At 36.2% G+C, this 16,390-nt stretch overlaps 1 protein-coding gene across 1 annotated transcript; it reads right to left on the bottom strand.

Annotated features, from left to right (window-relative positions):
* Positions 1 to 7,294: 7,294 nt before the first annotated feature.
* Positions 7,295 to 9,764, bottom strand: LOC147284548 (B3 domain-containing transcription factor VRN1-like). The gene is given in 6 exon segments (XM_086245700.1): positions 7,295 to 7,537; positions 7,641 to 7,975; positions 8,078 to 8,348; positions 8,482 to 8,696; positions 8,868 to 9,315; positions 9,672 to 9,764. Coding segments are annotated over 6 exon segments (1,602 nt in total). The 5' UTR covers positions 9,762 to 9,764.
* Positions 9,765 to 16,390: the final 6,626 nt, after the last annotated feature.

The raw sequence follows: 16,390 nt of genomic DNA, 5'->3' as shown, positions 1-16,390 counted from the left end.
TAAAATGCTTGGTTTTTGCATTTTTGGTAGTAATAACAAAAAATTGGAATGATAATGATTAATGAGAATGGAATTTCATTATATTGTTTGACTGAAAAAAAGAATTATGATAAATATTTAGTGAAGTCATGATTGTACTTCAAAAGCTAATGTATGTTTCGAAGCTCTGTCAATACTCAATTGTCATAAGTTTTATGGAAGAACATAGCTGTGGATTATTGAATGTTGAATTATGATTGATTATTTGTCTTCTTTCCCTAGTTCTCAGCTAGAAAATTGGACCTAAGCTTGATGGTAGAATGCATGTTTTTACTGTCAACATTGAATCTAAAAAGGATGGCTATGAACTGAAGAGCCACTGCTTGCTTTTGAAGTTACTTAATGCTTTATCATTACGGCCAATATTAACTCTCTTGCAATGTGCTCGTTACTCAGCCCCTTAGATCCAGGTGAGGTTGAAATACTTCTTTCTTCACTTTATGGGACTAATCAAGACATTGTATGAGTACATGACTACATGGACACTCGACCTCCAAGTACTTGTGCTACAAAATCAAAGCTCTGATGCAATAGTCAGCCAAATATAAGGGGACTAGCAGTCCAACTAGTCATGCATATAAATTTCAGTAGCTTAATTGGAAGACATAAGAAATAAATACATAGTTGAATTACAAACTTGTATGGGGGATTTAGACCCCGTCATGTAGTTAGTTGGTTTTCCTTTTTATTTTCGGCTTCTGGCCCATATAAACTATGACAAAAGACACAGAGAAGATAACAATAAACTTATCTCACAAAATACCTCTCCTAACATATTCTATCATGTTCAACATACATACAGTTCAACCAATCCAACCTCTTCTTGTACCCTAAGAATAAAACATACATGCTTCTTATACCATCGAAGGAAATGGGGCTTCTCTTTTTCTCGACTTGATCAATTGCTCCTCTATCATGGCCTGTCTTCCCTGAAAATTACATTGAAAAGAAAAAGATATGTAGGTTATAAGGCAGACAAATTAAATCACAAATTCACAAATCAACAGATTTACCTGGTGACAAGGGGCAAATTTGCATCTTCTTTGGTGCGGAAAAAGACAACTTCGAATAAAAGTTCAATCTTGTTAATCAATGTAAAAGCACACACATCACCAACTTCCAAATTATTGTCCCTTGCAAATGCCAACCAACCAGACTTGAATAGGGCTATTGATTTTTCATTTTTGAATTTAACAGACCATGTTCTTGTTCCATTTGAAACCCCAAGGATGACATTACCAGTACGCTGCTTAAGATGTCTCTTGGCAAACTCTCGTGGAAAATACTAAAAAAGAAGGAAAAGCAGGGGAAAGACGGTAAGTAATTTTTTGAAAAGAGAATATCAAAGTATCAAGCTTGCGTATTACCAAATAACAAGGTTGTCTATATAGAAAGCTTACCAGATAACTTTGTTTGATATAGGAGGGCTGTATGACAACCATGAAATAGGGGTTTTCAGATTGGAAAGCAATAGCTCCTCTCTCAAGAGCTATAGCTTTTTCACTCAGAGTCAATGTATCCATCCTCCCAAGAACCTCTTGTGTTTGTTTTTGGAACCTTGGAGTGCTAGACAAACCTCCACCATCTTCGATTGGCACGGGAAAATCATCTTTGATTTGTATGGGCAAATCATCTTCAATTTGTATGGGCAAATCAGCTTCACCTGTTAAAGATTATTATAGCATATTACTAGAACAATAATTAACATTGCACCTTTTTAATTGTACAGAGTACAAAGTCACAAATCAAAGATTTACCTAGTGACAAGGAGCGATTTTCAGCTTCAATGTTGCGGAAAAAGACAACTTCGAATACATTTTTTATCTTGTTCATCAAACTAAAAACACACACATCACCATCATTCAAATTATTGTCCCTTACAAATGCCAACCAACCAGACAAGAATAGGGCTCTTGATTTCTCCGTTTTGAATTCAACAGACCATGTTCTTGTTCCATTTGAAACCCCAAGAATGACATTCCCAGCACGCTGCTTAAGATGACTCTTGGCAAACTCGCATGGGAAACTCTAAAAAACAAGGTAAAGCAGGGGAAAGGCATTAAGTAATTTTTGAAGAGAGAATATTTGTGAGTCTGCTTTGAGAGAAAAAGTATCAAGCTTGCTTAATACCAAATAACAGGGTTGTCTATATAGAAATCTTACCAAAAAATCTTCTTGGATATAGGAGGGCAGCATGACAACCTTGAATTCAGGGTTTTCAGATTGAAAAGCAATAGCTCCACTCTCAAGAGCTATAGCTTTTTCACTTTTAGTCAATGTAAGCATCCCCCCAAGAACTTCAAGTGTTCCATTTAGGAACCTTTGAGTGCTAGACGAGCCTCCACCCTCTTCTTGTGTGAGAAAATCATCTTGACCTGTTAAAGATTATAATAAGATATTTACTTAGTTGTTTGGGTAAAAGCACTATAAGGTTATAAACTAAAAAACTAAATAGATATCACACTTTTCATTTCTGATTCAAGATGTGGAACCCCATTTTGTAAGTTGATGGTGCTCTCTGCTTTACTACTTGAACTAGTTCTGTTCTTTCGAGGCAAAGGACATGGTAGGGGTGGAAAATTCTCCAAAATTTCAACAGAAGCATCATTTAATGGGGATTTCTCTCTTGTTTTTGGGGATGGTGGAAAGTCCTTTCGGATTTCAACAGAAGCATCATCCAACTGCGTACTCACGCAATCATGCTCAAATTTTTCATATATACCGCTATTGGGTTCCTCTGGATAATCTATCTCCAAATTTTTTGGTCCATTCAAGAAACATGATATCACTCTAGCTCTCATTTTTGTCATGGCTCCATCCTCAAACTGGTTGTCCATCACCCAGCCTTCCGATACATGCTCCATGAAATACATTACCGCCACACCACAATCCAATCTGTTAATGAACCCATACACATAAGTGAAGTTAATCAATATTACACCATCAGAAACCGGCAAAGCAAACACAAAATCTAAGGAATATGAAAAACACTTACGATGTTTCATGTTGTTGTGGACAAACTGGACTTGGTACCAATGGGTACTCAACTTCTGCATTCCTTAAAAATTGAAATGCTTCTTTCTCATTATCTCTAAGTGGTACACTCGCACTGAATGGTTTGCCATCCCCCATAAACTCTCGTCTCACCATTCTAGTTGACAGTACTTGACCTGCAATTGCTTTATTGCATTTCATGAAATCTGACACTTCTTTATGCTGCATTCATGAATGCTACAATTCAATATTTTAGTCCATACAAAAATTCATGTAGACCAATAGGTTGGTACTATCCTTACCAGCTTTTTTGCCTCCACAAAGCATGGATCCCGTTTAGCGCCTCCTCTTCGTAACAATGGATTGTAATGATGCCAGGTTCCCTCCCCCGTCTTAAGTATCAGTAGCGTGAAGTGATATTGATGCTTATGTGCCAATGGGAAAAAGATAAAATCAGCTCGTCCAAGGTTCTTAAGAAGTTTTTCATACAACATGAGTCTCAGTCGATCATACTTCCCAGTTTTGATAAAATCCTGCATAAGATATAATTCAGGTTATATTTTAAGTTGACTTCTTAACACTAAAACATTATTAAATAATATAGGTTACTAACAAGTAACAAGGTATTTTCATACACAGGTAACTGCACTGTATGTTCTTACCCAACAATACGAGGGCATAAAGTGTGATAGTGTTTGCCTTTCAGTGTGTGCTGCTTGCTTTCTACCCAAAATAGTTGCAAATGAATCGATGACCTGAAAAAAAATGGACATTTGAATAATTAATCCATCTATTTTTTTTAGAAAAATCACCATAATTAAAAAAATATATAAAAAGAAAAACAACAATTCAGGCAGTAGTTACACCTACATTGGAACGCACTGCTGAGTCTTGCACTAAGGATACAATATCCCTTTTGTAAACTGCAGTTATCTCACACTCCCACAACGGTACGCTAATTCATAGGACAAGTAACATCACAAGAATTAGTGGTTAGAACTAACGTTTGATATACAAATGATAAGAAAACTGCCAGCAGCGTTCTAGGTGAAATGCAAATATGTTAGTTTTACAGAACCCTGCAGTACTGTTTAGCCACAATAAAAAGGAAAATTAACTATGATGCCAGTGCAATATAGAATGAAGTTGTTGGTACTTACCCATTTCCTGTTTTTTGGAGATACTCACCAAGAAAATTGTATCCATCTTTATTAGCATCTTGCATGTATTTCCCAACTTTGGTTTTGGATAAGTTGATTGGGAAATCCTCAGTCAATAGTGCACCCATCTCATTGTAATCATCAACATCAATCACATCAGCTGCATCATGATTGCTTGTGTCGGCCTTAACAGCTCCAGATTTATTGCGACATCTTAGTCTTGTCATTTTTGGATTGATTGCTTCAAAGTTGAGGTTATTGTCAGTTTCTTTTTCCTTGTGCCCTTGTACTTTCCCCCTCTTTGAAACTCTCCTTTTTATAAGCGGTTCGCACTGGGAGTCCTCTAGGTTCTTCTTCCTCTTTGAACCTGCAGCTATGCAATTTCCATGCTTGATCCCATCAATCTCTGGGATTTGCTGCAATAGTAACTTCCTCAAATTAAGATGTGCATGTAAATGTAATTATGTAACATATAGATCAAGCACACATGTGGATAACATGTTGTGCAGCAACCAAGAAGAAGGCATGTAGATGCAGTCAAGTTGAAATTCAGTTGAATAACATTTATCTAATCATATGTACCATATATGCCACAGCCAAAACAAGCCTCAAACTTTCACAAAAAAGGGAAAAACAAGCAGAGGTAAATGCAGGAAATCATCACAACCCACCCTTACTACTTTACCAGTAAAGTTTGGATTACAACAAGGATAGCTACGAAAGTTCAAATACCATTGCCAAAACCAAACCAACAAACTGATCAGAAAAACTTTAAAAGCAGAAATTTTAAACAAAGCTATTATGGTTCAGAGAGATATGTGCTAGCTAGGGAGTCTTTATTTAACGTGATCATGATCCATCCACCAGAATATAAAGTGTGAAATACAATAAAAATGAATTCACATTTCACATCATGTACATATGTAGGACAAATCACCAGCTTTCTTAGATACTTTGCCTTTTTGAATTTGAGTTAGTACTCTCAATACCCAAGGAAAACTGTATAACAAAATTTCATATATTCGAAAATAGATAAAGAATATAAGGCCAAAACAAGATTTTTGTTCGTCTTGGGTGCTTAAAAACGTGAAAAGAAGGCAACTTTCAAGTTTCTCTTTTTTTTTTTTTTTTTTTTTTTTCCTTTTAGTTGAGAAATGTGAACATGGTGGTAAAGGTTTCAGCTTTACAAACTGAAAGAAGAAGAGAAACAGAATGACACAAAGGTTTGAACTTAGAAGCTGAAAAAAAAATGAGAAAGGTGAAGCAAAGGTTTCAGCTTTACAAACTGAAAGAAGAAGAGAAACAGAATGACACAAAGGTTTGAACTTAGAAGCTGAAAAAAAAATGAGAAAGGTGAAGCAAAGGTTTCAACTTACAAGCTTCCCTTCTGGAAGAGCCCTCTCGTCAGGAAATGCAGGGGTCGAAGAACCCATCTGAGTTGAGTGGACTGAGTTTGGTGGGTGGATTTGTAGAGATGATTTGGGAGGTTTTTTCGGGGTGTGAAACAGTGAAAGGCTGACACTGATGGAATGCAAAGGTCTTATTGCTCAGACTGAAACTCACACTTTGATTTCATCCATGTTAATAAGGCAGAGCTCTGGGTTTTAGGAGGCTCATGTTTTTGGGTGTCTAGTTTACGGACACAAATCCTCTCATCCTCTGCTTAGTTCTAAAAGGTGCTTCTTTTTTCTTGGGGTGGGTTTTGGCTGTGGTGGAAGAAGAGGAATGTGTTTACCATTTTTCTATTTCAGAAACTCCATTACACTTGGAGCCTTCTGATTTTAAAAGGACTGTCAAGATATAAGTTAAAAGCAAGCTTTGACTAAAACAAAAACAAAAACAAATTTTTTAATGACTATGGTATCTCTTCTTGTGAAATCCATTTCAGCTGAAAAATCTTTAGATTTTAAAATGAACTCAACATAAATGTGAATAAACACGAGCCTCCGGAAGTAAAAAGGTCATCTAATGTTTTGAAAGTTAAATGTAATTAACTCTTAAATTATAATACTTTTAAGGAAAAAAATCAAGTTTTTTGGTATGGCCGGTCACCAATTCTCTGACGAAGAGAAGTCATCGTTGAAGTACTTCAAAAGTTCTAAGATATTTTGTCAATGGTCACCAGTTTTATGCAAGAACAAATTAAGCTCTAGTTTTTGAAGCTAGAAAATTACCCGCATAAGTTTGATGGTAGATTATGATGTTTTATAAATGTACATTGTTATAAATCTAACGAAGAGTCACAACACTCACAACCTTGATCAGTCAGAACTCACAAGACTCGGTCACAACCCAATGCTTGATTTCAATTTTTCTGTTGAGTATTGATTTAATGTTACTTAATACTTGATCAAAGTTAAATATTGTCAAGCTCTGAGACCAGCTAGTCATTCAAATAAATTTCAGTACCATAGTTGTGAGGGTTTGAATATTTATCTCTAAAGCACTGACATCAAAAAAGTTTGGATTGCTTAAACAAGCAGAGCAAAAGTTAAGGGTATAAAATGACATGCCTAACCATAGTCACTCAGAGTCTAACTGAGTTAACCATAGTCACTCAGAGTCTAACTGAGTTAAACCATAGTCAATAGTAACAGCTGGACCTGAGTGACAAAGCATAGACATGAAATATAGACTTAGTTGTGTGTGCTTTCAGTCATAACCCAAGACAATAGTCACTTAGTCAGCCAATAAGGGAGACTAGCAGTCCAACTTGTACATTTAGAAGACACAATAAATATGTACGTATGGAAATAATTTGCGTGGCTTAATTGGAAAGACACAATAAATATGTACATACATAGTTGAATTAATACCTTGCAAAGTTGCAATGGTGGTTTATAATAAATAATAAGAGAATGAGTACCCCTGAATGTGATGGAGAGATAAGAACAAAGATAATCTCTTCGATCAAAGTCTAAAAAGTTTAAACAATCACACATTTTACATTACTTTCTAGTTCTTTGGTGTTAACTAGCTCGTGTGATATATAGTAAAGAACACCAAAGCAACAAGCTGCACTGAGCAGCTAAGGAAATTTTACTCAAAATTATTGCAAAGCTCAACACACACCTCTTTAAATGACATTACTTTGCGCTTAATCAACCTCGAAAAATGTGAACTTCCATTACATTATTATTTCTCTTGATGAGCTCAAATATGCAAACATCTCCTCTTCTTAAGCAATTTTCCTTTGCAAATGCAGACCAGCCAGCCGAAAATTTAGCTGATGACTGGACACTACAACCAATCAAAGTCACAGGCCATAATCTATCTCCGACCTGAAGCTTGACCGTTTGTTTCGGCTGTTTGATGAAACTCTTGGCAAAACTATTTGGTACATGCTGCATAAGATAGATATACACACACATACACATAAGTAGTTCGCTTGCATTTGGTACTTGTGTTTGAAGCAAAGTTGTATAAATATGTTATCAATGACCCTACCAACAGATTGGACGACTTTGACTTCAGAGAGACTCTGAAGAATGGATTCTTTGCGACAAACTTGTTGGCAGCTTCAAGAACCCTCAAAGATGAAGGCCTTCGGCTTTGAGTATGCCCACCAATCTTCAACATTTTGTATTTCACTGCAGTGAGACCAATACAAAATAAAATCAGATTTCCTTAGCCTTGATTTGGGAAATTTCACATTCTCTTAGACTTGCCAGTTTCAAGAGAGCTTGACAAACCAATTTCACAATCCATGGTGCAATCGGATTCAACTTTATGTATGAGGCTTCTCTCTTTTTTGACTTGGTGAATTTCTCCTATGACATGGCCTGCCTTCTGCCAAAATTAATTACATTAAAAAAGCAAAAAATATGTGTAAATTATGCAGACAAATTTAATGGAGCACAAATTCACAACTTAGACAAATTTACCTGTTGACAATGGGTGATTTTCATCTTCTGTGGTGCGGAAAAAAACAACTTCGAAAAAGGGACTAATTTTGTTAATCAAACTAAAAGCGCACACATCACCAACTTTCAAATTATTGTCCCTTACAAACGCCAACCAACCATTTTGAAATCGGTGCATTGCATGTTTATATATGAAATTAACAGACCAAGTACTTCTCCTGTCCAAAACCTGAAGGATTATGTTACCGCGATGATTGTTTAGATGTCTCCTTGCAAACTCGGATGGCACGGTCTAAAACAAAAGGAGGAAAGCAGGATAGAGAATAAGAAATCTTTGGGAGAAAGAATACGAATATATGTTTCTACTCTTAGAAGTTAGCAGAAGTCATCATAGTAGCAAGTCGTTGTATAGAAAGTTTAATTACCAGATAACAACCTTTACGGATATAAGAGGGCTGCATGACAACATTGAAAGAAGGGCTCTCAGATTTGAAGGCATTGGCTCTCTCAAGAGCTATAGCTTTTTCACTTGTAGTCAATGGATGCATCCTCTCAAGAACCACAGGTGTTCGTTTCGAGAACCTTTGAGTGGTAGACGAGCCTCCACCATCCTCTTTGTTGGTCAAATCATCTTCCCCTGCTAAAGAATATAGTAGGATATTACAAGAACAGTAATTAACACTGCATCTCATTAATTTTTTGGTAGAGAACACAATAATGTAAAAGCTAACTATATTTTCCATACTTTTCATTTCCACTTCAGATTTTGGAACCCCATTTTGCAGGTTGATGGTTCTCTCTGCTATACTACTTGAACTTGTTCTGTTTTTCTTTTGAGTCCGAGGACATGGTAATGGAGACTTCTGCCTAGTTTTTGGGCATGGGGGAAAGTCCTCCAAAATTTCAACAGAAACATCATCTTGAGTTGCTTCCATCTCCGCCGGCAGTACTGTTTGTTCCCCATCAATGTCTGCAGGTCCATCGCAACGGACGGAAGTGATCATCGGATACTCAATCTCAGTGGTACTTCTATCAAATATGCAAACGTGAAATGTGGAATTCCCTTCATATCCAAAAACCAGCAAGTGGCCATAGTCTAGAAGGTAAAACTCGGAGAAGTCTGTCCAACCCTTCCCAAACCAAACCGCCCCGTCGCATTTTTTCAGTTCTACTTGCCATTTGCAACCACTAGGAAGCTTAAGGTGTACTGGGTTTGATAGATCTTCTCCATATTTCCTCACAAATTTCTTTGGAATTCTCTGCACAACAGAACATGTCAAGCAAAACTGAAAGAACATTTTCTCATCTTTTTTTGGGCAAGAAATGAATCATCTCTACAATACCATAACAAGTTCACTTGCCCAAAAATCTTGAAACCAACCCCATGTGCATTTTGTCCCCTGCTTAAAATCTGAGACTTCTTATTATTTTTATTCGATGAAATTTAATTACCATTGCTCAAAACCAACTGTACACGATACACCATGTCATTTTACAATTAGTACATATAATGTAGTAAACGTAAACTGCTGCAAGCATTGTTCACTTCTATTATAATTATGCAGCAAGCAATCTTCGCTAGCTATAGAGGAAGTACAGAGAGAGAGGTACTTACAAGTTTGCTGTATCTTAAAGTGTCCCCAGGAATAATCTTAAAAAAATGGGGAGTGGTAGCAGAAAAAGTTGGCCGGTCATCAGTTTCCATTGTTGAAAGGTTTCAAAGCTTTTTGAAGAATAGTTTCATGGAAGAATAGAGCTGTAGATTTTTGAACAGTTTCAAAGCGTATATTTGTATGTGTAGGTAGAATCTTTTGATCAGTCTTTTTTTTTTCGGTTTAATCTATGATCAGTCTATAAGCTCAACACGCAATCGTTGTTATGATTGCAACCAACTGAAGAGTCACAGCTCTTTATTAGTCATAAGTCTCACAACCCAATGCTTAGCTTTTATTTTTTACTTCTTGTCTTTGAAACCCAATGCTTGCTTTTAGCTTTTCTTTAATTCTCGTCTTTAAAGTTTAAACCCAATACTACCTAAAAATTTACCCAAAAAAAAAAGGTAGAATTACATATTTGTCAATTATAAAGGGACTAGCAGTCCAGGTAGACATGAAAATAAATTTCATTTAGTATCATAATTGGAACACATAAATCCAAGGTAAGACTTTATATGAATCTAATTATGATGGTAGCATGCATGTTTCCCCAGTACTACTTCTCAGCTACAAAATTGCCAGCAGAAATTTGATGGTAGCATGCATTATTTTACTCTCTACGTTGAATCTAATTATGATGGCTATCAACTGATGACTCTACTTTTGATTAGTGGCAAGACTCACAACCCAATGCTTGCTTTTAATTTTCCTCCAATTCTTGGTTTTAAAGTTACTTAATGCTTGACCAAAATTACTAGTTGAGTTTTTATTTTCTTTTCACCTTATGGGGACTGATTGAAGACATTGTATGAGTACATGGACATTCAATCTCCTCTAGCACAGCAGTCCAACAACATCAAGCTCTGAGATACAGGCAATTATAAGGAGACTAGCAGTCCAACTAGTCATGAAAACTAAATTTCAGTAGCTTAACTGCAAGACATGTAAGAAATACATACACAATTCAATTAGTACCTTGTATGGGGGGTTTCTAACTTTCTAGACCCCATGAAGTAGTTGGTTTTCCTTTGTGTTTTTGGCCTCTGGCCCATTTAAATTATGTCCGAAGACACAAGAGAAGATAACACTAAATTTCACTCTCACAAAATACCTCTCCTACAGTCCTACTATATTCCATCATGTCCAACCAATCCAATCTCTTCTCCAATCTCTTCTAGTACCCTAAGAATAAAACATGCTTCTTGTACCACCGAGAGAAATGGAGCTTCTCTATATTTCGACTTGATCTATTGCTCCTCTTCCATAGCCTGTCTTTCACGAAAATTACATAGAAAAGTAAAAAATATGAGCAGGTTATAATGCAGACAAATAAAATGGAGCACATATTCACATATCAACAGATTTACCTGGTGACAGGGCAAATGTGCAGCAGCTGTGGTGCGGGAAAAGACAACTTCGAATAAAAGTTTAATCTTGTCAATCAACTCAAAAACACACACATCACCAACTTTCAAATTATTGGCCCTTGCAAATGCCAACCAACCAGATCGGAATAGGGCTCTTGATTTTTCATATTTGAATTTAACAGACCATGTTCTTGATCCATTTGAAACCCCAAGGATGACATTACAAGCAGGCAGCTTAAGATACCTCTCGGCAAACTCTCGTGGGAAATGCTAAAAAGTAAGGCAAAGTAGGAGAAAGACAATAAGTAACTTTTTGAGAGAAAATTTGTGAGTCTGCTCCGAGCGATAGGTATGTACCAAGCTTGCTAAATACCAAATAACAGGGTTGTCTATATAGAAAGCTTACCAGACAATTTTTTTGGATATAGGAGGGCTGAATGGCAACCTTGAAATAAGGGTTTTCAGACTGGAAAGCAATAGCTCCTCTCTCAAGAGCTATATTTTTTTCACTTGAAGTCAATGTATGCATCCTCCCAAGACCCTCATGTGTTTGTTTTAGGAACCTTTGTGTGCTAGACAAACCTCCACCATCTTTGAATTGTATGGGTAAATCATCTTCATCTGTTAAAGATTATAATAGCATATTACTAGAACAATAATTAGCACTGAATCTTATCAATTGTACGGAACACAAAGTCATAAATGAAAGATTTACCTGGTGACAAGGAGCAATTTGCAGCTTCTATGGTGCGGAGAACGACAACTTTGAATAAAAATATACTTTTGTTAATCAAAGTAAAAACACATACATCATCAACATTCAAGTTATTGTCCTTTACAAATGCCAACCAACCCAACTGGAATATAGCTCTTGATTTATCATATTTGAATTTAACAGTCCACATTTTTGTTCTATTTGAAACCCCAAGGATGACAATACCAGCAGGCTGCTTAAGATGTCTCCTGGCAAAATCTAGTGGAAAACCCTAAAAAAGAAGGGAAAGCAGGGGAAAGACAATAAGTAATTTTTTGAAGAGAGAGAATATTTGTGAGTCTGCTCTGAGAGAGGGGACGGTATCAATCTTTCTTAATATCAAATAACAGTGTTGTCTACATAGAAATCTTACCAAAAAACTTTGTCGGATATAGGAGGGTCGTATGGTAACCTTGAAATAAGGGTTTTCAGAATGGAAACCAATAGTTCCTCTATCAAGAGCTATAGCTTTTTCACTTGTAGTCAATGGATGCATCCTCTCCAAAAACTCATCTTCACCTGTTAAAGATTGCAAGAACAGTAATTAACACTGCATCTTATTAATTTTTTTGGTAGAAAACACAATTAACGTAAAAAACTAAATTTATATTCAAGCTTTTCATTTCTGATTCTAGATGTGGAACCCCATTTTGTAAGTTGATGTTGCACTTTGCTTTACTGCTTGAACTAATTCTCTTTTTCTTTGAGGTCGGGGACATGGTAATGTAGATTTCTCCCTTCTTTTTGGCAATGCTGGAAAACCATCCAAGATGTCGATAGAAGCATCACCTAATGGAGATTTCTCTATTGTTTTTGGGGATGGTGAAAAGTCCTCCAAAATTTCAACAGAAGCATCATCTAATTGCGTACTCACACAAGCATAATCAAAATTTTCATTTATACCTCTATTGTGTTCCTCTGGATAATCAATCTCTCTATTGCGGTCCTCAGGATAATCTATCTCTAAATATTTCAGTCCATTCAAGAAACATGATATCACATTAGCTCTCATTCTTGTCATGTCTATGTCCTCAAACTGGTTGTCCATCACCCTGCCTTCTGATACGTGCTCCATGAAATACATTACCGCCACACCACAATTCACCCTGTTAATGAACCCATACTCATAAGTGCTAATGATCAATATTAAACCTTCTGAAACTGATAGACCAAACATAAAATTTCAGAAAATAAAAAACTTACGATGTTTCACGTTGTTGTGGACAAACTGGACTTGGTACCAATGGGTACTCAACTTCTGCATTCTTCAAAAATTGAAAAGCTTCTTTCTCATCATCTCTAAGTGGTACACTCACACTGTATGGCTTGCCATCCCCCAGAAACTCTCGCCTCACCATTGTAGTTGACAGTACTTGATCTGCATTTACTTTATTGTATTTCATGAAATTGGACACTTCTTTATGCTGCATTCATGTATGCCAGATTTCAGTATATTAGTCCATACAAAAGTCATGTAAACAAATGGGTTGGGTACTATCCTTACCAGCTTTTTTGCCTCCACAAAACATGGATCACGTTTAGCACCTCCTCTTGGTAACAATGGATTGTAATGATGCCAGGTTCCCTCCACCATATTAAGTATCAGTAGTGTGAAGTGATATTGACGCTTGTGTGTCAATGGGAAAAAAAAAAAATCAGCTCGTCCAAGGTTCTTAAGAAGATTGTCATACAGCATGAGCCTCAGTCGATCATACTTCCCAGCACTGATAAACTCCTGCATACGACATTATTCAGGTAATATTTTAAGTTGACTTGTGAACACTAAAAAATTATCAAATAATATAAGGTCTAATCTAACAAGGTATTTTCATACACAATGTACAGTTCTTACCCAACAATAGGAGGGCATAAAGTGAGATTGTGTTTGCCTTTCAGCATGTGTTGCTTGCTTTCTACCCAAAGTTGTTGCAAATGAATCAATGACCTGCAAAAAAAATTGTGCATTTAAATAATTAATTCATCTATTTGTTAAAACAAATCATCATAATTCAAAAAATAAATCACAATTCAAGCAGTAGTTACACTTACATTAGAACGCACTGTTGAGTCTTGCACCAATGATACAATATCCATTTTGTATACTGCAGCTATCTCACATTCCCACAACGGTACGCTAAATTCATAAGACAAGTAACATCACAAGAACTAGTAGTGGTTAGAACTAAACTTAGAACTATAAACAACTAGCAAACTGCCAGCAGCGTTCTAAGTGAAATGCGAAATGCGAATACCCCAGTTTTACAGAACCACTGTTAGATTTACGGAACCACTGCAGTTCACCTTTTAGTCACAATAAAAAAGATTATCAACTATGATGTGCATGTACATCTATTAGTAAAAAAAATACACCTACTAGGCTACTAGTAAATGAATTTCCAAATTAATAATGCATCAAAACGTAACATGATGTAAAAAATATACATTCAATGCATTGTAGAATGAAGTTGTTAGCACGTACCCATTTCCTGTTTTCTGGAGATATTCTCCAAGCAAATTGTATCCATCTTTATCAACACATTGCATGTATTTCCCAACTTTGGTTTTGGACAAGTTGATTGGGGAATCCTCAGTCAACTGTGAACCCCTCTCATTGTGATCATCAACATTGATCACATCGGCTGCAGCATGATTGCTTGTGCCGGCCTTAACAGCTCCAGTTGTTTTTGGATTGATTGCTTCAAAGTTGAAGTCATCGTCAGTTTCTTTTTCCTCACGACCTTGTACTTTCACCCTCTTTGAAACACTCCTTTCTATAACCAGCTCACACTGGGGGTCCTCTAGGTTCCTCTTTGAAATTGCATCTATACAATTTCCATACTTGATCACATCAATCTCTGGTATTTTCTGCAATTATTTACTTCCTCAAATTAATATGTGCATGTAGATGTAATTATGTAGCATATAGATCAAACATGAATGTGGATAACATTGTTTTTCAGAAACTAAGACGAAGGCACGTAGATGCAATCAAGTTGAACTTAATTAAACAACATTTATCTAGTCGCATGTACAATATATGCCACTGCCAAAAAAACCTCAAGCTTTCACCAAAAATAAAAAACAAGCAGAGATAAATGGAGGAAATCAACACCACACCACCCACCCTTACCACTTTACTAGTAAAGTTTGGATTAGAACAATGATAGCTACGTACGTACGAATAGAATTTCCAAAACCAAACCCACAAACAGATTAGGAAAACTTTAAAAGCAGAAATTTCCATACTTGATCCTATCGATTTCTCAGATCTGTTGCAATTAATTACTTTCTCAAGTGCGTGTAAATGATATAATGTAGGATATATAGATCAAACACGCAAGTGGATAACATTTTTGTGCAGCAACCAAGACGAAGAATCAAGTTGAAACTTAGTTAATAACATTTATCTAATCACATGTTCCATATATGCCCCTGCCAAAACAAGCCTCAAACTTTGACACCCCCCCAACCCTTACCACTTTACCAGTAAAGTTTGGATTAAAAGAATAGCTACGTAGCTACGAAATTTTTTGCCAAAACCAAACCCACAAACTGGTCAGGAAAACTTGAAAAGCTGAAATTTTTCACAAAGCTAATATGGTTCAGAGAGATCATGTGCTTGCTAGGGCGCCTTTATATAACAAGATCATCCATCCACCAGTATATTAGTGTGAAATACAATACAATTCACAGTATGTATATATGTAAGACAAATCATAAGCTTTCTTAGATATTTTGCCTTTTAGAGTTTGAGTTCCCATTCCAAATACCAAGGAAAAATATATAACAAAATTTATTTTCTTTTCGGGTGCTTAACAACATGAAAACAATGCAACTTTCAAGCTTCTCTTTCTTTGTTTTTAAGATGAGAAAGAGAGCATGGTCGTAAAGGTTTCAACTTTACCTTAAAGAAGATAAACCATATGAAGCAAAGGTATTAACTATGAAGCTGAAAGATGAGAAAGGTGAAGCAAGGTTTTCAACTTACAAGCTTCCCTTCTGGAAGAGCCAGCTCAGGAACTATCTCGGAGGAGCTTTGAGATACCACTGGAAAGGGAGGGTTTGAAGAACCCATGTGATCGAGTTGAGTGGACTGAGTTTGGTGGGTGGGGTTGGGTGGGTTTTATCTGGGTGTCAAAAGCTGACACTGATGGAATGTAAAGATCTTGTTGTTCACACTGAAACTCACACTTCGATTTCAGCCATGTTCATAAGGCTGCTCAGGGTTTTAGGAGGCACCTGCGCCCACCTAAAGTTTGAATTTAATAATAATTTTGCCTCTCTATCTGTCTTTAGGTCAAAGGTCAGACGTTAAATAATGACGTGATAACAATAGAACTTAAGTTAAATAATGACATAATCACAATAGAACTCACATGTTTTTAGTGATATTGCACACATGAAGCTCATTTGTTTGGTCAAATTTTATTTTTTGACTGAGTTCTATAATTTTTAAATATTATTAATTAAAGGATAAAATTTGTTAAAAGAACTTTTTGTTATTGTTTATCCACCATGTAAGCAAAAACGTAGGTTTCATACTTGCCACATCGTCATA

The sequence above is a fragment of the Dryas octopetala genome, chromosome 5 (assembly GCF_963921425.1).
Source record: "Dryas octopetala chromosome 5, drDryOcto1.1, whole genome shotgun sequence".
Taxonomy (NCBI): Eukaryota; Viridiplantae; Streptophyta; class Magnoliopsida; order Rosales; family Rosaceae; genus Dryas; species Dryas octopetala.
The sequence above is the reverse complement of the archived record's forward strand: the minus strand, read 5'-3'. Positions and strand labels throughout refer to the sequence as shown.